At 33.3% G+C, this 24,617-nt stretch overlaps 1 protein-coding gene across 1 annotated transcript; it reads left to right on the top strand.

The window, feature by feature from the left end:
- Window positions 1-6,372: 6,372 nt before the first annotated feature.
- On the top strand, window positions 6,373-12,171 carry LOC112775125 (RPM1-interacting protein 4). The gene is made up of 4 exons (XM_025818596.3): window positions 6,373-6,611; window positions 9,971-10,483; window positions 10,762-10,950; window positions 11,326-12,171. The coding sequence occupies exons 1-4, from the start codon at window positions 6,606-6,608 to the stop codon at window positions 11,353-11,355; spliced, it is 738 nt and encodes a 245-aa protein (XP_025674381.1). The 5' UTR covers window positions 6,373-6,605; the 3' UTR covers window positions 11,356-12,171.
- The last annotated feature ends 12,446 nt before the right edge of the window (window positions 12,172-24,617 follow it).

Raw genomic sequence — 24,617 nt, 5'->3', positions numbered from 1 at the left:
AATGCGTCACTATTTATCTAATTTTTTTAGTCTTTTTTTCTGGGCCACTGTTCCTTCCAAATTTTATCTTTTTATGATAAAGTATTTAAACTTGTCCTTTTAATTTAGGTAGCATTTTTTTACGAGGCCTGCTATACATACAAATTTTTTGGCTTATAAGTCTTGCAAGTTGGTACAAGCCCAATAAAAAATATGCATTACACTTTCACATTTAAGAGTAAATAAATGCACGTTATTCAACCACTTCCTATTTTCAAAGCGCGCTACTCACCATGCATTATAAACGACTCTTCTTCTTCTTCCTCCATGAAAACGAGTTTCTTGCCAAATTTGAAGATAATGGAACTTTAGAAATACACCTAAACGATTACAGAAATACACTCAAATGATTACAGAAATACACCCAAAAAATTACAGAAATACACCCAAACGGTTACAGGAATTCACCTAAATGATTATAGAAATACACCCGATTACAGAAATACACCAAAAGGATTACAAAAACTACACCCAGAGGATTTAAGAAATACACCCAAAATTCGTTGAAGTACACCTTATGCATAATTCATAACTCTTTCTCTTTCTCCTCCTCATCTTCTGCTGCTTCTTCTTCTTCAAAAACGATTTCAGAGTTTGATGTAAAAAAACAATGGAAATCGAGAATAACGAAGAAAGAAAACAGAGAGAAAAGCACGTAAATGAAGAAGGAGAAAGAAAAGGTAAGAAACGAAAGAAAAGAAGAAGAAGAAGAAGAATGTGTAGCAAGAAGAAGAAGAAGAAGGTGCAGCGAAAACGTGCAGTAACGGTTGAAGAAGGAGAAAGAGAAGAGGAAGAGGAAGAGGAAGAAGAACGTGTAGCAAGAAGAAGAAGAAGGTGCAGTGAAAACGTGCATTAACAGTTGAAGAAGGAGAAAGAAAAGGCAAGAAACGAAAGAAAAGAGGAAGAAGAAGAGGAAGAGGAAGAAGAACGTGCAGCAAGAAGAAGAAGAATGTGCAGTGAAAACGTGCAGTAATGGTTGAAGAAAGAGAAAGAGAAGGCAAGAAACGAAAGAAAAGAAGAAGAAGAGGAAGAGGAAGAAGAACGTGCGCAAGAAGAAGAAGAAGATTCACTTGTAAAGACTTGTATAAAAAAACGCTTGTATGTAGAGAATTTCTCTTTTTTTATTTATTGTTCTTAATTTTTATTTAAAAAGTTTAGAGAACCAACATTATTTCAGGCCACTAATTTAAAAATCAGCCAAAAAAGATTAACATAAAAAAAATAATATCCAAAATTAGTTGGAATAAAAACATTCAAAACTCACATTAAAAAAAAGCATTTGAAAGTGAAATAAAATAAAATTAATTTAAAGTATAACATTTAGGATTTAAGATTTAAGATTTAGGAATTAGGGTTAAGAATATAAAATCTAGTGAGAGTGTTTGTGATGCGATTTGGATCGATTTTAAGTAAAAAATTCATCTGATCAGAATATTAATTTTATTTGCGGTACAGTTTGGATTTGATGAGTTTTTTTAAAAAATCCGATCCAATTTTAAATGGTTTGAATTTGATTGGAATTGCGATTTTCTAAATTAAAAAATTAAATATGTATAACAAGTTTTAACATTAAATTTTAAATAACCAATAATGACATAACAAGTCTCAATAATATGTTGAAAAATCAATAATAATATAACAATAGAAATAAAATTATAAGTTAGTTAAAATAAATAAATAAATATAATTTTAAATATAAAATATTTATTAAATAATAATAATACATTAATAATATAAAAAATATAACAAATTAAACATATTACAAGTAAAATTATAAATATAATAAAATAATAATATTATAGCATATTATGCGGTTGGATTGGATCGGATCGGATCGGTTTTTACTTTTTAGAAGTAAATCCAAAATCCGATCCGATCCACGTAGTTTGAAAAAATAGAATCCAATCAAATCCAATTAGTGCGATTTTAATTGATTTTTAATTTGAACTCTCTAAAATCTAAGGTTCTGAGTTTAAGATGTAGGGATTAGAATTTAAGTTTCAAAATTTAGGGTTTAGGATTTAAAATTTAGAGTTTAAGATTTAAAATGATAAGAGAAAATGGCAGCCAGCGGTGGCAGAGGGACTGTAGCCGGCGACAAAAGTGGTGGTTGTGGGTGATTTTGTGGTGTTGAGGAAAGGGAAAAAAAAAAAGTGAAAAAGGGTAAAAAAACAAAAAAAGAAAAAACCGAAAAGAGTAACCTAATATACAAGTATTTCGTGTTAATGTTGGATATAAGGAAGGGCGCTTCCAAATTAAAAAAAAAAAAAATTGTCAATAAATTGGTTATTTTGTTTGTTGGCTAAAATTGGTTGATAGGAAATTAGCTCCCCAGTTGGATTGTTTCTTATTTATGGTGAGTTTTTTTAACCTCTTATTCTCTTTATTTCAACCTTTTTTTTTTCTCTTTGATCGTTGTATATTTTTTTATTAGTAAACATTATTTTTATTCTTGAGAAAAAATATTATTATAATAATTAATAATCAAATTAATTATTTACTACTTTATATATTTATAATACATTTAAAATAATAAAATAACACACAAAATATTTTAATAAACATTTAAAATTTGTATATATATTTTTCTTAATACAAATAATTTTTTAACACATCTAAAATAATAAAATAACATACAAAATATTTTTGATACATATTTAAAATTCGTGCTTATATTTTTTTAACATAAATTATTTTTTAACACATTTAAAATTATAAAATTACTCACTAAATAATTTTTTAATACATCCAAAACTTATCTAAAAATAATTGTGTTTATTATTTTTGTTAAATAATTATATACCATATTTAGAATCGAAAAAAAATTGATTTTAATAGTATTATTTTCTTTAAATGTTATCCTTCACTCTATCTTTAAATTTAATATTATGTATTTTACTTTTTTAACACAAAATATTTTGATACACATCCAAAATTTGTTTAAATCTGTGTTTATATTTTTCTTAACATAAATAATTTTTTAACACATCTAAAATAATAAAATAACATATAAAATACTTTTGATATATATCCAAAATTCGTAGTTATATTTTCTTAACATAAATTATTTTTTAATACATCTAAAATTCATCCAAAATAATTATATTTATTATTCGTGTTAAATAATTATATACCACATTTAGAATAAAAAAAATTGATTTTGATAGATTATTTTAATTTTAATTTTGTTAAAATTTAATTTTAATTTGTTGTTTTTATTTTATTAGATTTAAATTTAAATTTGAATATTCTAACTAAAGGAGATATAATTTTAAAATTTAGATATATGAGAGAAAAAAATTGAGATATAATATCTAAAAATAATTATTATAATTAACTTTTTTAAATTTTTATAAATGTTGACTAATTAAAGAATAAATTTTGATGGATATATATCTAGTCGTACTGATAATATATTAAGAATGCGGATAAAGTATAATAGAATATACTATAAATCTGTATTTTGCTCTATCTATAAACAAATTCTATTTATAATGAGTTGGATAAATAACCTTATCGATCGAATTGGGTAGAATTGAGTACTCACAAACAGGGTACATAATGCCAGCCGTTGATGAAAAGGTGGGGCATTAGTGACATTATTGTGTAATGAAATGAGGTCTCTGAGCTGTGTATGGTTTGGATTTTTTAAGGCTGAGAGTGATCGTTTTTCGGTTGTTGGGCATTTGTGGCAAGTTGGTGGATTCACGTCGTCACGTTAACTATGTCATAATTATTTAAATGAAAAAAAAAACTATGTCATAATTATAAATAAATAAAATAAATTTATAATTTGCTACATTAACTATTATTATTAACTTTCACCAAGTCAACTAGTGTAAGATTGATTAAAGTGGTTAAGTATCTTGGTCTCTCAACTAGTGGTAATATTGAAAGAAAAAAAATTATTGTTGAAAAATTTCTATGTCTATATGTTTTATTCAAATTTTGTTAATATTTAAAAAAATATATAAATATTTTAATGTCATAATTATTATATTAATAAAAATTAAAAATAATAAAAATAATAAATAAACAAAGAAATACAAAGTATTAGAAGTAAAGTAAATTATAGAAATTAAAACAAAAAAAATTAAAAAAAAAAGATAAAAAAAAGAAATATAAACGTAAAAGAGAAAAATACATAAAAGTAAAAAAATTGTATTAATAAAAACAGAAAAAAAAAAATAAATTACAAATGTTTGAGTTAGGAATTATTTAAAATTTTTAATTTTTATTTTGTGAAGAGCTGAGAATAGTTTGAGTTTCTAAGTATTTTTTAAAAGAATTGAACTCTCTTACAATATTAGCCTAAGACCTATTTATAGACTTCCTATGTCAACTGACAATTATACTCAACACTCTATTTTTCGGCCAATTTAAATTATTCTGTGTAACTATTCCTGCACTTCTTGCTTGATGTCAATTTAAAAAAAAAAATAAACTGTCAAATTACCTAATTTAATTAAAATAAATATAAATATTATATACAAAAATATTAACCTATAACTAATATTTTTTTCATAATCTTCTTAAAAAAATAATATTTTTTTTGTCTAACACCATCATCAAAAATAGGACTCAAATATTGATGGTTCAATCGGCACCTTTAACTAAGGCCATAGTTAAATTCTTAAGAACGTTAATCTCAATTAAATTTATTGCATTCCATTTGATTCTTCTTATTTTTTTTTTTTTCTTTAGCCTATAATTTGGTGGTTAAATTCCCATAAAAAAAAATAAAAATATTTGGTCGTTAAATCAAATCTCTTACATCTCATTTGTGTAATAACATTAAAAAACAAACCTGAATCCACGCAACACTCCAAGTGGTTGCACATGTTAAGACACTCTTCTTCAACTTTTTCTTTAGATGGGTTGAATAATCTCTAATTTTAAGTATTACAATATATATACACATACAATTAATTTAAATTCATCGAATAGTCAGCTCACTTGTCCGCTTAAATAAGTGTAAAAATTCGAATTTTATATTATATATGCATCAATTTATTAGCCAACAATAAACCCTTAAATAAAGTTAGTCGAAATCAAAGTTTTAACCCAAAGATGGTCTTTTAAAAAGCAACAAATGCGTTATAAGCAATGATGGACGTTGGTCCCCGACCCTAAAAGACTTTCAGCAAATTTTAATATTGTGAAAAAGTTTATGATGTTGAGTTGGTTGTTAACTTTTATACAAGGAACTATTAATTTTAAGTTTGTGTGAATTTGACACAAAATTGGATCTAAAAATTGTACTTCGCAGGTATATTATCAAATGTCATATACTTATATGTTCCTATTTGAAAAATTAGGAGTAAAATCAAAATCAGACCTTACAAAAAAAATTAAAATCAAATATAAATGTTGAGAGTAAAAAAGGTATTTATCACTTATTAAAATATATTGTAAATAAAAATATATTAAAATTGACTTTAAAACATTTTCTTTAGAATTCACTTTAATATAGTACCAATTTATTTAAAAGAATATGAGATTATGAAAAACGTCACATACTCTTCGCATAATATACTCACACAAAAATAGTTTATATAATTTACTAACAAGAGTATATAATGCTTAATTGCTTCTCATACTTTCATATTTGTTTTTAATACAAATATATGTTTTTAAATTAAATGAGTTTCTTTTTAAAAAAATATGTTTTAAAAAAAATGTTTTAGGGTTCATGGAAGCATCAATAAGATTAAAGCAAAATTTTTTAGAGAGAATAAATAACCAAATGCATTTTTGTTTTATTTTTTAAATTATTTAAAATTTAAAATTATAAGATTAAAGTTAGTTAAATTTTAAAATTTGATTAATTAAAAAAATAGTTTTTATCAAACATAAAAAAATGATATTTAGATCTTTTTATAAAATTAAATAAAAAATATTTTAATAAAAATATTAATAAATATATATATTTTTTAAAAAATTAAATACTAACGTAAATAATATAATTCACATCGTTTTATTATTTATCCACAATTACGTTCAAATTTACTATGCTACTAAAATAAATACCTAATTATTAAGTGCATATTAAGTATTGCCAATTTTATGGCATGGAACTTAAGAGTCACATGAGTAATGAGTTCAATGAAATATTTCTTACTTCTTGTCAAATTATTTTTTAAAACTACTTAATTAATTAATTTCATGAAATGTAATGACTTGGTAGACACAGAATTTTGAAAACAGAAAACTTATAATAATAATAATAATAATAATAATACAAAGACACCGGGAAAAAAAGTAATGGTCAAACATTACCGGTGGCTCCGGTTAACGGTTGATAAACCTCTCTCTCTTGTAATTAAGCTCTCTCTCCTCTTTCTCACATAACTCAGCGTCACAGGCTCCAGCTCTGATCCCTCACCATCGCTGTGTCGCCTTCGTTTCTTCGCCGGCCACCGCCGCGTCTCCGTTCTGCTCCGTTCTTCGCCTTCTCCACCTCGTCTCCAGTGCTCCGTTCTTCTCTTCGCTCAATCACCGCCGCATCTCCATTTTGCTCCGTTCTCCTCTGAACTTTCTGGAGATTTTCCCAAGCCTGGTTAGAAATGACAGTAAGTTTTTTAATTTTTAGTTTTTGTCATAGTTTTTTTACGTTCTATCTGTTTGTGATTGCTGAGAAAATTGTACAAATTGGTTAGGAAATTTCTTTTTCCTTTTTCCTTTTTATTTTTTATTTTAATTATATAGAGGAATTCAATGTCTTGCATTATGTTTTATGTTTTTGCTATGTTAGGTGAGTTTTTTCTTATTCTTCTGTATTTTGAGTTTCTTTTCATCTTCTAGACTTTGAGATGGTTGACCAAATTTCTTGGTCAACTCGTTCCGTCTGCAGCCAAATTAACAATTAGCAGCTTCAGTTTTTCTGCAATTCAATAAGATTCTTTTGCCATGGATTATGCTGCTTTAAGAAGTTAGCAGCCTTGTGTATAGGGGTGGATATATATCTTGAAATTCAAAATTTTCTGGGGTATGGATCATCTACATAATTAATCAAGAAACTATAATACTTTGTACTTGTAGTGAATTGCTAAATTGTATATTTGGAGTAGTCAAAGAAAAGAGACCTCAATCAGCTTTGAGCGCTGTGTGTGAGTATGTTCTTCTGCGTTTTTTGGTTGAAAGTTGAAACAAGTAATCCTTCATTTGGAGGGACTCCTCTACTCTGGCTGGGTAGGACCACTTAGGAAGCAAAGCTCTCCCTTCCGAGTTTTAATAAGTCTTATATGCATAGGAATTGAACCTAAAATCTCTGATTCACCTAGCAAAAGTTTCTTCCAGCTGAGCAACATATACATTGGTGTTTGTTCTTATGCTTTAGTCTTACGTTTGAGTTAACAGACTAACTTTGATCAGCTGAAATGTTCACCTTAAATACTGAGTACTGACCCTTAGACTTGTTAAGGGACTTAGGCTTAGTTTGGTAAAACTTTTATTTTTCAAAAGTAGCTTGTAAAAGTTAATTTTTAAAAGATGATTTTTTTAAGAAGTGTAGTATTTATGTTTGGTAAATTAAATTAAAAATGACTTTGAATAAACATAAGCAACAACAATTACGTTTGGTAAAATAGTTTTTAAAATTTAAAAATACTATAAGAGACATAAATTTAAGCGTCAAATTTGAAAATTAGTTAATATATGAGGTTATATTAGACTTTTAAATTTTGAAAAGCACAAGCCAATTTTGAAAAGTTCCAACTTAGTGCTTTCAAAAGTATCCTGATCTTTTAAAAACTGCAAGTACAAGCACATAGTCTTTTTTATTTACCAAACACAAAATAAGAAGCTTGTGCTTTTAAAAAGCACAAGCACCTCTTCGAAAAGCTTTACCAAACCAAGTCTTAGAATACCATGAGTAACAAAAAAAAAAGGAAATCTCAACTTCCCTGCTTACGTTTAACAAGAGAGACATTTTATTTATTTATTTATTTATTTTAGGGATGAAACAACCATTCTCGTAAGTGAAATTGGTTGTAAGGTTGCAGGTGTTATTCCCTTTGGTGCGATAACTTGCCAGACTCCAATACCTGAGAATATTACTTTGCAGGTGGCATCTGTTCTGATGGAAAAAAATAGTGAAAATTGAACTTGTGGGATTCAGACTTAACTTATGTTGCAAATATGTATTAGACTATTAGTTAACATAAATAATGGGGAACTAAGCTTGATCACTATAAATTGAACTAAGAAATGGCTAAAAGCATCATTTTGATTAAATAACAGAAAACAGTTGTAGTTGAAGTTCAATCAATATGTTTTATGTCTTCTAAGTTATGATTCGTAAGGCAGAAAGGGCTTAAGTTTAGTTCTTCTTTGGAAAATATGTGGATTAGTTTTGGCGATCACGGTAACATGGCTAGAAAATTGAGACTTTGGGCATCCTATAATGCCCAAGCCCTAACAATCACCTAGTGTAGAAAAGATGCTAGAATATTGCCTTAGGTAGTTTTGTGATACGAGGAAACCAATAAGTAGGTTTGGAAGTGATTCAGGTTAACTTGTGAGCCAGCTCAAGCTTGACTCGTTAATGGCTTATTGGCTTAATAAGTTTCGCTCATGAGTTTGTGAGTTGAGCTTAGACTTGAATTTGAGCTCATATATTAAATGAGTTCAGTTTGAGCTTGGGTAAGTTCAACTCATTGGCTCGTGAGTTGGCTCGATTATATATATATATATATATATATATATATATATATATATATATAAAGATTTACATAATATGTATTACCTTTTTTTATTTTTAATTTCTAATAGTATGTCTGCATAACTCTTTTGATATATATATATATATATATATATATAGACTATGTGAAGAATTTGGTGCACAAAATTCTTCCCCTAAAATGCCCTTTGTGATATACAACTTATAAAAAAAATATATTTTTGCCATTTCGAAGACTTGAATCTAAAATTTTTTAGTTAGAATATTACATATTTACCATTTTAACTAACCTTATATTTGTTATTACTATATTTATTTGAAAGGCGGTTAATGGGCATGTTAGTGCCTATTGATTAATATGCTAGTAAAATATAATTATGATTGAGGTCTCGTATCATATATATTAATAAATATATATAATTGATAGTTTTTTAATAAGTTATAATTCATAGCAATTATGTTCATGCTATTTAAGCCAGCTTGTGAGTTCAAGACAATTCATGAGCTTTTGGTGAGTCGGCTTGAACCTTACAATTAGGCTCAATTATTGATTAGTCGAGAGCTGGTGAATCAAGCTCAATTTTTGTGAGATGAACATGAACTTAGCCTTGATCGGCTTAATTTGACTCACTTTCACCATGCTGACAAGGCTTGTAGAAACCCTTGGTAAGAGAAGATCAGATGGAAACATCCCATACAGTAGTCAAAGGTAGAGAGGGGCCGAGTAAAGTTGTAGCTGAAAAGCTTAGGTTCAAATTATTTGCCTACAAACATGGTGTACACTCTGGATTAGATTAACATGACTTGTGATCCGTGTAGTTAGTGGCAAAAAGCTTTGCTATAAGATTATTAGCCTACAGTACTTAGGGGACTTGTGAAGCTAAATTTCTCTACGTTCTCTTGACTTGAGCATGTTTGAATGAAATTATTATAGACTAAAAGTAAAAATCGTATTTATATTTATGTACACAACCTAATATTGGCTGTGTTTACTTTTCAATGTTAGTAAAAGATTGTCATGACTCATGAGTTGGTCAAATGTGGACAAATGCTGTGTAAATTTCTTCCAATTGTATCTTTGTGTTCTCTTATAAAGTAACCTTACATGTTGACCATTTTTTGCTTCAATTTGATTCAACTCGCTAAAGTACCATTTATTGCCATGAAAAGAGAAAGAGAACTTGTTATTTGGTATTTCTGCTGCTATTCTTTATACTTAACGTACTTCTTTTCAATGTCTCAATTTGACAGCAACGTTCTCATGTACCAAAATTTGGCAATTGGGAAAGTGGAGATAATGTTCCTTATACAGCTTATTTTGACAAGGCCCGGAAAGGTCGAACAGGCACAAAGATGATAAACCCGAATGACCCTGAGGAGAATCCGGATTTATCATTTGATAATTCATCATCTGATCAGCTACCTCCGGTCAAACTGAGAGCTGATTCAGAGCCTCCATCTGGAAAGGGATCAGCGAGATCATCAAATGAGTTACAGAAGAGCAACGATGACGGTAATCCTAAGCCTTTTGTTGACTCTCCTGCTCGTCAAGCAGGCCATGGAGTAGGTTCTGCTGATAACCGCAGAAGACCTTCTAGACAAAGTACTGGTTCTGAATACAGCATTGAACGTTCTCCCCTTCATCGCCAGGCTAGAGCACCCGGCAGGGATAGTCCATCATGGGAAGGAAAGAATTCCTATGATAGCAGCCACGGAACACCAGGAAGATCTCGGTTAAGACCAGCCAATCGTGGCGATGAAACTGTTAGTTTTCTTAGTCCAATTCTTTCTTGATAACCATGCATTATATGAAACTTTAAGAGCTTTTGGTATATATTACATGAGTTGCATTATATTACTGGGTTCACATGTCATAGTGGATGGAGTGCGAGTCTTTAGGGTGTTCCACACCATGAGTACACGTAATATTTTTCATATTATATCAATGATTCATCAGTCATCAAACTTCCAAGATTTCACCTCTCTTTTTATACGTGTTAGCTTAACAAAAAATGCTGAGTTTAAGCATTCTGATATGGCAGCCTGACAAAGGAGCAGCTGTTCCAAAGTTTGGTGAGTGGGATGTTAGTAACCCTGCATCAGCTGATGGCTATACTCACATTTTTAACAAAGTGAGGGAGGAGAGACAGGGTGGGGCTGGAGTTACTCCAGGAACACCTAACCAGAGACCACACCTTATCCGGAACCAACCTAGCAATGACAAACCACAGGTATGCATGCATGCAATGGATTAACCTCCTCAAAAGTACACAAATTGGTTAAGTAGGTTTGAACACCCTTCAATCAATAAATTCCAATGCGTGTGGGACCTGCTAAATTATCCAAGGATGTGTCTTGGTTTGTGTTTTTATTTTCGGTATTTTTTGTTTTAAAGATTTTGTGAAAATAATTGTAGAAAAAGAAAACATGCTTTTATTTTCACAGATTTCTTTCACAAAATCCTAAAATTAGAAAGCACAAAGCAAATAAGCCTGTTGAATCTCATTTTTCTTTTCCAACTTACCGGAATGTTATGAGACATAAATGGATAAGTTTGGAATATTCACCATACTGATCCTTGTATTTGTTTGTTTTTGCTTCTTCAGTGTTGCTGCTTTTGGTGGAGCAACAAATGATCATTTGGATGTGTGAATTATTTTCTCAACAGATAAGAGATCAAAGGGGGAGAAAATAGTGTGAATGATCATGAGGGGTGTGTAGCACTTGTAAATATTCAAGGCTCTCTCTTTCTCTGTCCCTGCAGGGAAAGACAAAGTAAATGGTCAAATTAGTTCCTGAAAAATCACTCATTCTCATTGGTCCCTGAAAGATTTTTTTAATCAAATTCGTCCTTTAAAGATTTTAAATTAGTCATGCTAGTTATTCTGTCACATTGTTTGTTAATGATGTCAAAATTTGCTAATGTGACACGTTAAGTAACACCCTAACACACACCTAGAAGTCTTAATTGACTATTAACATGATTAATTTATAAAATTAGATAAAATCAATTCCAATGCCTTAAATTCTCCCCACAATTAGGTTTTGATTTGATCTAATTTTATAAATTTATTATGTTAATAGTCAATTAAGACTGATAGGTATGTGTTGGAGTGTCATTTAATGTGTCACATAAGCAAATTTGACACTATCAACAAACAAAATAACAGAATAACTAATATGACTAATTTAAAATCTTTAAAGGACGAATTTGATTAAAAAAATTTTTTAGAGACCAATTTAAAAAACGAGTGATATTTCAGGGACTAATTTAACTATTTACTTGAAAAAGACATGATTGAAGTGCATTTATTATACATTATGCATATTTTCTTCCCAACCCTTCTCTCCCCCCCCCCCCCTTTTTTTTCTTTTTTTTCCCCACTATCTTTGATGGTCAATTAAACACAATTTGTATGGAAAAACGGTGAACTTTCTTTCTTTTTATCTTATTCTGTGGTGTTAATGTTATGCTTTTTAAAGTAGAAATTAATTGTATTTACATGAGACATGAGAGATTATTTATATAATTTTTTTCTAAAGAACTTATGGGTTTGTTTATGTAGTAAAATCATGTATCTAAGTTTAAAATTGATAGACAGAGACATGTAAATTATTATATCTCTAACAAGTCTCATGTTATTTTAGAATATTAATTTTGTATGGGTATTTTTTCTCTCTTTTCTATTTGTTTTAATATTAAAAAAAGAAATATTGCAAATACATTTCTTAAACTCTTTTTTTGTATACTTTAGACATTATACTTGGAAATTTTAAATTAGCAATTTAAATCTTTTAAAGGAATTTAATTTTAATGTACAAGAATTTAATTTTAATGTATTGTCAGTATAAAATATATATATATTAAATTACATATGAATACATCAGCAAAAATGATAATTTTTTTATATTAATCATATAAATAATTATCTAAAAAAATATAATTAAATAACTATAATTTATAATGTTTGTGCATAATTAAACTTCTTTTGAATTTATCGACTAGGAACAGAGCATATTCTCAAATTGTATGATAGAATTAATTTTTGAAAATTTCAAAAGTAATAAAAAATACGAGAATCGTTTAACCCATAAATTGCTTGAACCAATTCAATTTTGTAGCGATTAATTGATCAAAACTAATAATACAAAAAATATTTATAAAAGATATATTTTTATAGATCAGTGATACTATATGTACAAATGATTTTGTAACTAATTTTAACCAAGTTAGCACAAACCTAATGAAAAAAGCGTACAAGTGTCATCGCTTTTTATTTTTCGTATTTTTTCAGCACAAAAACTTATTGATATAGCACTAAAATTTTTGTGCATAGTACAAATTTATTAATATAACAAAATTTTTTGTACATAGTACATAAATTTTTGTTGCGAATGTATTTTGTTAGTTGGTTGAGTCAATGTTCTGACATGTGATCCTTCAAAATTTTTTGCATTGTGCACAAAAATTTATGTAATGTATACATTTTGTTGGTTGGGTGTCAATGTTTTGGATATGTGGTATTTCAAAAATTTATAATTTATGTATTGTATACCAAATTTTTGTATTGTGCATCAAAATTTTTGTATTGTATATTAAAAGTTTCATATTGTGCATATTTTGCTAGTGCATCAAAATTTATGTGATGTGAGTCAAAATTTTTGTACTCTAATTTTTTAAACATATATAAGAGAAGAAGAAGAAAAAGACAATACCAATGATGTTAATGAAAAAGGATGAAGAGGAAAAAAAAGGAAGAGAAGAAATCAAATAAGAGAAGAAGAAGACGTTGAAGAAGAAAAAGAAGAATAAGAAGGAAAAAAGGATAACATTGAAAAAGAATAAGAGAAAAAGAAGACGACGACGACAATGATGATGACAACGTTGTTGTAAAAGAAACGCGCAGAAGAAATGCAATGAAAAAGAAGAAAATGAGCTCTGAAGAAATGCAATGAAAAAGAAGCAAATGATGACGGTGATGACTTTGAAAAAGTGCGTATAACAAGCACACTAGATTGGGACTTGGTTTAGAAATCGTTTGACTGCCTAACTTGTGCTCTAAAAAATAAAAACACATTTTAAGATTACAAATTGAAAAAATTTATTGGCAATACAAAAAATTTAGGTTTTCAGTACATTTATTTTTTATTTATTAAAAAATTAAAGTTTTATACTATTAATAATTTTATCATATGCCATACATGTATTCGTAAGACACATTAACTAATTCCATTGAATAAATTACCATTTTCATAAATTTTGTGAACGCTGACAAAAGTACCATCAAATAAAGAAATTAATGTTGTACCCATGATAAATTGGTTCGGTGTGACAATAGTACCCAAACTCTAATTTTATGTTGACTTTTTAATAAAATTTCTAAATTATCCTCATTCTTTACCTTCTTTTCCAAATTCTAAACATTCACAACTCTCACTCTTCTTCTTCCTTCACCGCCGCTGCCAGCTACCATCCCTATTCGAAACCCTAATCTGACACCTGATGTCTTTCTCCAACGAGCAATGCTCCCACACCTCAGCAATTTGCAAAAATTAAAATGAAGCCAAATTTTGAACTACAATCAAATTCAATACCAACTGAAGAATATTCAAAGATCATAAATCATGCATCAAATTGAACAATTTAAAAGTCAAATAAATACCTTTGATTTTGCTTTAGAGTCAACTGAGGAAGTGACTAGCAGCATTGAATGACGCTCACAAGTGCGAAACGAGTGAAAAACACACACACGTGCGAAACGAGAGAAAAACACGCACACGTGCGAAACGATCGAAAAACACAAAAAAAACACACACACACTTGCAAAACGAGCGAAAAATGCACACACGTGCGAAACGAGCAAAAAACACGCACACGTGCGAAAAACACAAAAAAAACAACACACACACACACACACACACCCACACATGTGTGAAACGAGCGAAAATCATACACATGTGTGAAACGAGCGAAAAACACAAAAAAAAACACATAGACACACGTGCGAAACGAGCAAAAAAAACACGTGTGAAACGAGCGAAAAACACAAAAAAATAAAAAAAAATAAAAAAAAATATCACAAAAAAACACACGTGAGAAACAACCAGAAAACACTCACACGTGCAAAACGAGCGAAAAACACACCAAAAAATGCACTCGTTCGAAACGAGCGAAAAATACACCCGTGCGAAACGAGTGAAAAACAAAAATAAACACACACACACATGTGCGAAACGAGCAAAAAAGGCGCACACATGCGAAACGAGCGAAAAACACACACTTGTGAAACGAGCGAAAAACATACACACACATGCGAACCAGAAAAAAAACACACATGTGTGAAACGAGCGAAAAACACACGCACCTGCGAAATGAGCGAAAAAGGCACACGTGCGAAACGAGCGAAAAATAGAAAAAAACACACACACACACACACACACACACACGTGTGAAACGAGCAAAAAAACACACATGCGAAAGGAGCAAAAAACACACACCTGTGCGAACGAGGAAAAAAAATACACACGTGCGAAACGAGCGAAAAACAAACACACATGCAAAATGAGCGAAAAACACGCACACGTGCGAAACGAGCAAAAAAACACACACAGGTGGGAAACAAGTGAAAAAGAAAACACACACACGTGCGAAATGAGCGAAAAATTCACACGCGTGTGAAACATGAGAAAAACACGCACACGTGAGAAACGAGTGAAAAACACAAAAAAAAACACACCCACACACACCCACACACGTGGGAAACGAGCGAAAAATACACACACGGGCGAAACGAGTGAAAAACACAGGAAAAACACACAGACACGTGCGAAACGAGCGAAAAACACACACGTGGGAAACGACAAAAAAACACGTACACATGCGAAACGAGCGAAAAACACACAAAAAAAATATGAAGTGAACAAATTAAAAAAACCACTAAAGAACACACACACGTGCAAAGTGAGCAAAAATACGCACATGTGCGAAATGAGCGAAAAACACAAAAAACACACACACACACCCCCTCACAGTGTGAAAGGAGCGAAAATCATACACACGTGCAAAACGAGCAAAAAACACACAAAAAAACATATAGACACACACGTGCGAAATGAGCGAAAAACACACACACACACACACACACGTGCAAAACGAGCAAAAAATACGGACACGTGCGAGACGAGCGAAAAATACAAAAAAAACACACATACACCCGCGCGCGTACAAGACGAGTGAAAAACACACAAACGTGCGAAACGAGCGAAAAACACGCATACGTACGAAACGAGCGAAAAACATGTACATGTGTGAAACGAGAAAAAAACCAAATAAAACACGCACACAGACCCACAGACGTGTGAAATGAGTGAAAATCATACACAACTGTGAAACGAGCGAAAATACACGCATACGTGCAAAACGAGCGAAAAACATAAAAAAACCACACATACACATGTGCAAAACGAGCGAAAAACACACACACGTGCGAAACGAGTGAAAAACAAAATAAACACACACGCGCGTGTGAAACGAGCAAAAAACACAAACACACGTGTGAAATGAGCGAAAAATACACACGTGCGAAACGAACGAAAAACGTACACACGTGCGAAATAAGCGAAAAACACGCATAGGTGCAAACGAGTGAAAAACACACGCACGTGCGAAACGAGCGAAAAACACACGCGTGCGAAAAGAGCGCAAAGCACACACGTGCGAAATGAGTGAAAAACAAACACACGTGTGAAATGAGCGGAAAAAAACACACACACAGGCGCGAAATGAACGAAAAAGAAAACAAACACACCCACACACACGTGCGAAAAACACACACAAGTGCGAAATGAGCGAAAAACACGCAAACATGCAAACCAGCACAAAACATACACGTGCGAAACGAGCGAAAAATAGACACACGTGCGACACGACCGACAAACACAATAAAACAAAATAAATAAAAGAATCACAGAAAAAACACACACAAGTACGAAATAAGCAAAAAACACGGGCACGTGCGAAACGAGCAAAAATCACAAAAACACACATACACACACACGTGTGACACAAGCGAAAATCACACACACGTGTAAAAGGAGCAAAAAACAGAAAAAAACACATAGACGTACACGTGCGAAACGAGCGAAAAACACACACACAGACACATGCGAAATGAGCGAAACACACGCACACGTGCGAAACGAGCGAAAAATACACACGTGCGAAATGAGCGAAAAACAAAATAAACATACACACGCACACATGCGAAATGAGCAAAAAACACGCTCACGTGCGAAACGAACGAAAAACACACATATGTGCGAAACGAGCGAAAAACACATACATGTGTGAAACGAGCAAAAAAAACACACACGCACCCACAGGCATGTGAAACGAGCGAAAATCACCCATATGTGCGTAACGAGCGAAAAACACAAAAAAGAAAAAAACAAAGTTAAAACAATTAAAAATCACAAAAAAACACACACATGTGCGAAAACGAGTGAAATACACAAAAAAAAGAACCACATGTGCGAATCGAGCAAAAAAACACACGCGCGCGTACGAAACGAGTGAAAAATGCACACACCAGCGAAACGAGCGAAAAATACATACACGTGTAAAACGAGCGAAAAACACGCACATATGTGAAACGAGCAAAAAAAAAAGCCCACACACACCCCCACATGTGTGAAACAAGCAAAAATCACACACACGTGCGAAACGAGCGAAAAACACATAAAAGAAAAAAAAAAGTTAAAAAATTATAAGATCACCAAAAAAACACACACATGTGTGAAACGAGCGAAAAACACACACGTACAAAACGAGCGAAAATCATAAAAAAACACACACGAGCGAAAAATACACACACGTGCGAAACGAGTGAAAAACAAAAATAAACACAAAAACACACACACACACACACACACACACACACACACACACACACACACACACACACACACACACGTGAGAAACAAGCAACAAACAAGCACACGTGCAAAACGAGCGAAAAACACATATGTGGGAAACGAGCTAAAAACACGCAAACGTGCAAACGAGCGAAAAACACAAAAAAAAAAACACACATACACACACACACACACACTTGTGAAACGAGCGAAAAACTCACACGTTCAAAACGAGAAAAAACACAAAAAAAAAACACATAGACACACTTGTGTGAAACGAGCAAAAAACACGCACACGTGCGAAACGAGCGAAAGACAAAAAAACACACACACACACACACACACACACACACACGTGCGAAACGAGCGAAAAAACACACACAAGTACAAAACGAGCAAAAAACACGGACACATGCGAAACGAGCAAAAATCACAAAAACGCACACACACATGTGACACGAGCGAAAATCACACACACGTGCAAAACGAGCAAAAAAAAGAAAAAACACATAGACGTATACGTACAAAACGAGCGAAAAACACACACACACACATGCGAAATGAGCAAAACACACGCACCCGTGCGAAACGAGTGAAAGACAAAAAAACACACACGTACGAAACGAGCAAAAAACACACATGTGCGAAATGAGCGAAAAACAAAACTAAACACACACACGCACACGTACGAAACGAGCAAAAAACACGCTCACGTGCGAAACGAACCAAAAGCACGCATACGTGCGAAACGAACGAAAAACACATACATGTGTGAAATGAGCAAAACACCCCCCCACAGAAGTGTGAAACGAGCGAAAATCACCCATTACATGCGAAACGAGCAAAAAACACAAAAAAAAAAAACAAAGTTAAAAAGATTAAAAAATCACAAAAAGCACACACATGTGCGAAAACGAGTGAAATACACGCACACGTGCAAAACGAGTGAAAAACACAAAAAAAAGAAACGCATGCGAAACGAGCGAAAAACACACACAAAAACATACACAGGTGCGAAACGAGCGAAAAACACGCACATGTGCGAACGAGCGAAAAACACACACACACGTGCGAACGGGCGAAAAAACACACGCACGTGCGAAACGAGCGAAAGACAAACGCACGTGCAAAATGAGCGAAAGACATACGCACGTGCGAAACGAGCGAAAGACTCACGCACGTGGGAAACGAGTGTGAAACGAGCGAAAAACACAAGCACATGGAAAACGAGTGTGAAACGAGCGAAAAACACACGCACGTGGGAAACGAGTGTGAAACTAGCGAAAAACACGCACATGTGTGAAAGGAGAGAAAAACCCAATAAAACACATACACGTACAAAACGAGCAAAAAATACCAACAAAAAGAAAAAAACAAAGTTAAAAAATAAAAAAATCACAAAATAAAACGCACGTGCGAAATGAGCGAAAAACATGCACAGGTGCAAAACGAGCGAAAAACAAAAAAAAAACACACACGTGAGAAACGAGCGAAAAACACACACACGTGCGTAACGAGTGAAAAACAAAAATAAACACACACACACACACACACGTGAGCAAAAACACGCACACGTGCGAAACGGGTGAAAAACACGCAAATGTGCAAACGAGTAAAAAACAGAAAAACAAACACAGACTCAGACGTGCGAAATGAGCAAAACATACACGTGCAAAACGAGTGACAAACACAAAAAATTAAAAAAGTAAAATAAAATAATCACAGAAAAAACACACATAAGTGCGAAACGAGCGAAAAATACGCACGTGCAAAACGAGTGAAAAACACACACAAGTGCGAAACGAGCAAAAAACACAAAAACACACCCCCCATACACGTGCGAAACGAGCGAAAATCACGCAGACGTGCGAAACGAGCAAAAGACAAAAAAACACACACAAACACATACAAACACACTCGTGCTAAACAAGCATAAAACACAAAAAAAACACAGAGACACACACGTGCGAAACGAGTGAAAAATACACACACGTGCGAAACGAGCGAAAAATACGCACACGTGCAAAATGAGCGAAAGACAAAAAAAACACACAAACACATACACACACACTCGTGCAAAATAAGAGAAAAATACACGTGCAAAACGAGCATAAAACACAAAAAAAAACACATAGACACACACGTGCGAAACGAGCGAAAAATACACACGTGTGAAAAATGAGCGAAAAACATGTAGATGTGCGAAACGAGCGAAAGACAAAAAACACACGCACACACAGACATTCGAATCGAGCGAAAAACACGAAAAAACACGCGCGCGTACTAAACGAGTGAAAAACATACAGACGTGCGAAACGAGCGAAAAACATGCAGACGAGGAAAAAACACACACACGTGCGTAACGAGTGAAAAACAAAAATAAACACACACACACATACACGTGAGCAAAAAACACGCACACGTGCGAAACGGATGAAAAACATGCAAACGTGCAAACGAGTAGAAAAAAAGAAAAAAAACACAGACTCACACGTGCAAAATGAGAAAAAAATACACGTGCAAAATGAGTGACAAACACCAAAAATAAAAAAAATAAACTAAAATAATCACAGAAAAAACACACACAAGTGCAAAACGAGAGAAAAATACGCACATGTGCAAAACAAGTGAAAAACACGCACAAGTGCGAAACGAGCAAAAAACACAAAAACACACACCCCATACACGTGTGAAACGAGCGAAAATCACACAAACACGTGCAAAACGAGCAAAAAAACACAAAAAAGACAGACACACACGTGCGGAACGAGCAAAAGAAAAAAAAACACACACAAACACATATAAACACACTCGTGCGAAACAAGAGAAAAACACACTCGTGCAAAACGAGCATAAAACACAAAAAAACACATAGACACACACGTGCGAAACGAGCGAAAAATATACACACGTGAAAAATGAGCGAAAAACATGCAGACGTGCGAAACGAGCGAAAGACAAAAAACACACGCACACATAGACATGCGAATCGAGAGAAAAACACAAAAAAAACACACACGCGCACGTACGAATCGAGTGAAAAACATACAGACGTGCGAAACGAGCAAAAAATACGCAAACGAGCGAAAAACACACACATGTGTGAAACGAGCAAAAAACACAAAACACACACACACACACACCCACACACGTGTGAAACGAGCAAAAACCACACACACATGCGAAACGATCGAAAAACACAAAAAAGAAAAAACAAAGTTAAAAGAAATTAAAAATCTCAAAAAAATACACACATGTGCGAACCTAGCGAAAAACACGCATATGTGCAAAACGAGCAAAAAACATAAAAAAAATACACACGCAAACGAGCGAAACGAGCAAAAAACACGCACACGTGCAAAACAAGCAAAATACACACACGTGCGAAACGAACAAAAAACATGCGGACGTACTAACCGAAAGAAAAACACGCACACGTGCGAAGAAGCAAAAAAAACCACACACACGTGCGAAACGAGCGAAAAACACACGCATGTGGGAAATGAGCGAAAACACACACACACGTGCGAAACGAGCAAAAAGCACACGCATGTGCGAAATGAGCGAAAAACACACACGTGCGAAATGAGAGAAAAACACGCACACGTGCGAAACGAGCAAAAAACACAAAAAACTCACACGCGCGCGTACGAAACGAGTGAAAAACACACAGACGTGCGAAACAAGCGAAAAACCCGCAAACGTGCGAAACGAGCGAAAAACACACACATGTATGAAACGAGCAAAAAATACAAAAAAACACACACCCACACACGTGTGAAATGAGTGAAAATCACACACACGTGTGAAACGATAAAAAAAAATAAAAGCAAAAACAAAGTTAAAAAAATTAAAAAATCACAAAAAACACATATGCGAAACTAGCAAAAAACCAAGGTTCTAAAAACTGGACCGGACCGGCCGGTCGAACCGGTTCCACTGGGAACCGGCAATGCAAGCGGTCCAGTCCTCTCCCTATAACCGTTGGTAGGAAAACCACTGAAAAACCGTCAAACTGGCCAAGAACCGGTCGGTTGGGCCGGACCGGTAACCGGCAGGTTCAGAGTAAACGACGCCGTTTTAAAATTGTTAAAAAAAAAAGAAACGGATCATCCACGCATGACCCAAACCCCCCTCCCCTCTTCCCCCAATCATTCATTCATTCATTCATTCATGTACTGGAGAACAGAGAACTCTGATCGAAGAAACCCTAGTCGCCTAGCCCTCCATCGTCGCCGGCTAACCCAGGTCCTCAGCGCCGCCGCCGTCCCAGGTCCCCAGCACCGCCGCTTCTTCCTCTTCCTCGTGTCCGGAACCCAGTAACTCGGCAGGTCCTCTTCGGCTCTTCATCTTCGCTGGCTTCTCGGCACGGACTCAGGTTAGTGGCTTCTCGTCTTCATCTTCACTGAATTTTGGTCTTCTTCTTCAATTTTTTGGTTCTTCTTCTTCTTCACTGAACCCTAGTCTGCTTCGGTCTTGGTTTCAACTGTTTCAAGTTTGGTTCTGAAGGTTGGTTCTTCAATTCTTCTTTTGGTTCTGTCTTGTATTTGCTGGTTGCTAATGGTGAAATTTTACAAATTTGTAAATTTTTATGTATGGTTCTGATTGTATGGTTCTGTATGTATGGTTCTGATGGCAGTTGCTGATAGTGTTTTACTAGTTCTGATGGCTCCTAATTTGTTTGTTGCAATATTGTTGAATGCTGTAGGCAGAATTTAGATATGGTCTTGTTGAGGATTTTTTTTATTTTTCATTGTGATTAGTGGCTTGTTAAGTTGTTGTTGTTATTATGCTGCTGTTTTGTTATGGCACTGTGATTGTGTGATATTTAGAAGATGGAAGAGCAAGAAAAAGGATGCCCAAATAGAGAGGGTGAGCTCTATTATTGATGATTTTGAAAGAGGAGCAGGACTAAGAAGATTCTCTTATGAAGAGATTGTCTTTGCTATCAATGATTTTTCCCCAAACAGGAAGTTAGGCCAAGGTGGATTTGGAGCAGTGTATAGAGGCTACTTTGCTGATCTAGATTTGGTTGTTGCTGTTAAGAAGATATCAAGTGTTGTTCACAGAATGGGAACAATGTGTTGTTCACAGAATGGGAACAATGTGTTGTTCACAGAGATATCAAACCAAGCAATGTGATGTTGGATTCTAGTTTTGAATTTGGAATTTGTGATTAATGACTTGTTAAGCTGCTATTGTTGTTATGCTGCTGTTTTGTTATGGCACTGTTGTTGTTATGCTGCTGTTTTGTAATGGTTGTTGCTGAATGCTAAAAATGGAAATCAAATCAAATGCTGGTTGTTGTTGAATGAGTAGGATAGCTACTTGCCAATGCCATATATAAATAAATTGATAAATGATGATGATGGTAGTGGAAGGAGAGTCAAAGTGTATAGGTAGTTGGTGATATGTTATGCTTGCTTATTCTCTGAGGTGTTAAGTGATCCTGTTAACCCTCAAAGTCAAAATTTAATATTTAGATATTTTTTTTACTATTTAATTTTTGAGTTTGTATTTTGATAAGATCATATGAATTTGGTTGATAATTTTTTGTGTAGTGTTTTAAATTTGGAAGATATTTTAGGGTGTTTATTTATAATTTATTTATTATTTTATTCTAAAATGGTTTTTCCGGTTGAACCACTGGTTAGACCGGTTAGACTAGTGAACCAATGAACCAGTAACTAGAACGGTTTGATGACCGGTCCGGTTTTCAAAACCTTGCAAAAAACACACATATGTGCAAAACGAGCAAAAAACAAAAAAATACACACACAAACGAGCGAAACGAGAAAAAAAACACGCACACGTGCGAAACGAGCAAAAAACACACGTGCGAAATGAGCGAAAAACATGCAGACGTGCTAACCGAGCGAAAAACACGCACATGTGCGAAGAAGCAAAAAAAAACCCATACACGTGTGAAATGAGCGAAAAACACACACACGTGCGAAACGAGCAAAAAGCACACGCATGTGCGAAATGAGCGAAAAACAAACACACACGTGTGAAATGAGTGAAAAACATGCACATGCGTGAAATGAGGGAAAAAAACACACACACACACACACAGGTGCGAAATGAACAAAAAAAAAAAATAAACACACCCACACACACGTGCGAAAAACACACACGTGCGAAACGAGCGAAAAATACACACGTGAGAAGCGAGCAAAAAACAGGTACACGTGCGAAACGAGCGAAAAACACACACGTGCGAAACGAGCGACAAACACAAAAAAATAAAAAATAAAATAAAATAATCACAAATAAAAAAACACACACCCACATATGTGTTTTTGCTCGTTTCGCACGTGTGTGTATTTTTCGCTCGTTTCTTGTTTGTGTTTTTTTATGTTTTATTTTTTTTGGGTTTTTTGCTCGTTTCGCCCATATGTGTGTTTTTCGCTCTTTTCGTACGTATGTGTTTTTATATTTATATTTTTATGTTTTTCGCTCATTTCGCACGTGTGTGTCTTTTTTTTTTGTATTTTTTGCTCGTTTGCATGTGTGTGTGTTTTTCGCTTGTTTCGCACCTGTGTGTATGCGTTTTTTCGCTCATATCACACGTTTGTATGTTTTTCGCTTGTTTCGCACGTATGCGTTTTTTCGCTCATATCACACGTTTGTATGTTTTTCGCTTGTTTCGCACATGTGGGTGTTTTTATCGTTTCGCACGTGTGTTTTTTTATTTTTTTTGTGTTTTTCGCTCGTTTCGTAAGTGTGTGTGTTTTTCGCTCATTTCGCACGTGTGGGTGTGTGTTTTTCTTTGTATTTTTTTTCTCTTTTTGCACGTGTGTTTTTTCCGCTCATTCTGCACGTGTGTGTTTCCTTTGTTTTTTTCACTCGTTTCGCATGTTTAGTGTTTTTCGCTCGTTTCGCACGTGTGCGTTTTTTATTTATTTTCTATATGTTTTTCGCTCGTTTCGCAAGTGTGTGATTTTTTTTCTATTTTTTGCTCGTTTCGCACGTGTGTGTATTT

This window comes from Arachis hypogaea, chromosome 19 (assembly GCF_003086295.3).
Source record: "Arachis hypogaea cultivar Tifrunner chromosome 19, arahy.Tifrunner.gnm2.J5K5, whole genome shotgun sequence".
Taxonomy (NCBI): Eukaryota; Viridiplantae; Streptophyta; class Magnoliopsida; order Fabales; family Fabaceae; genus Arachis; species Arachis hypogaea.
This window is presented reverse-complemented; position numbering and strand designations above follow the sequence as displayed.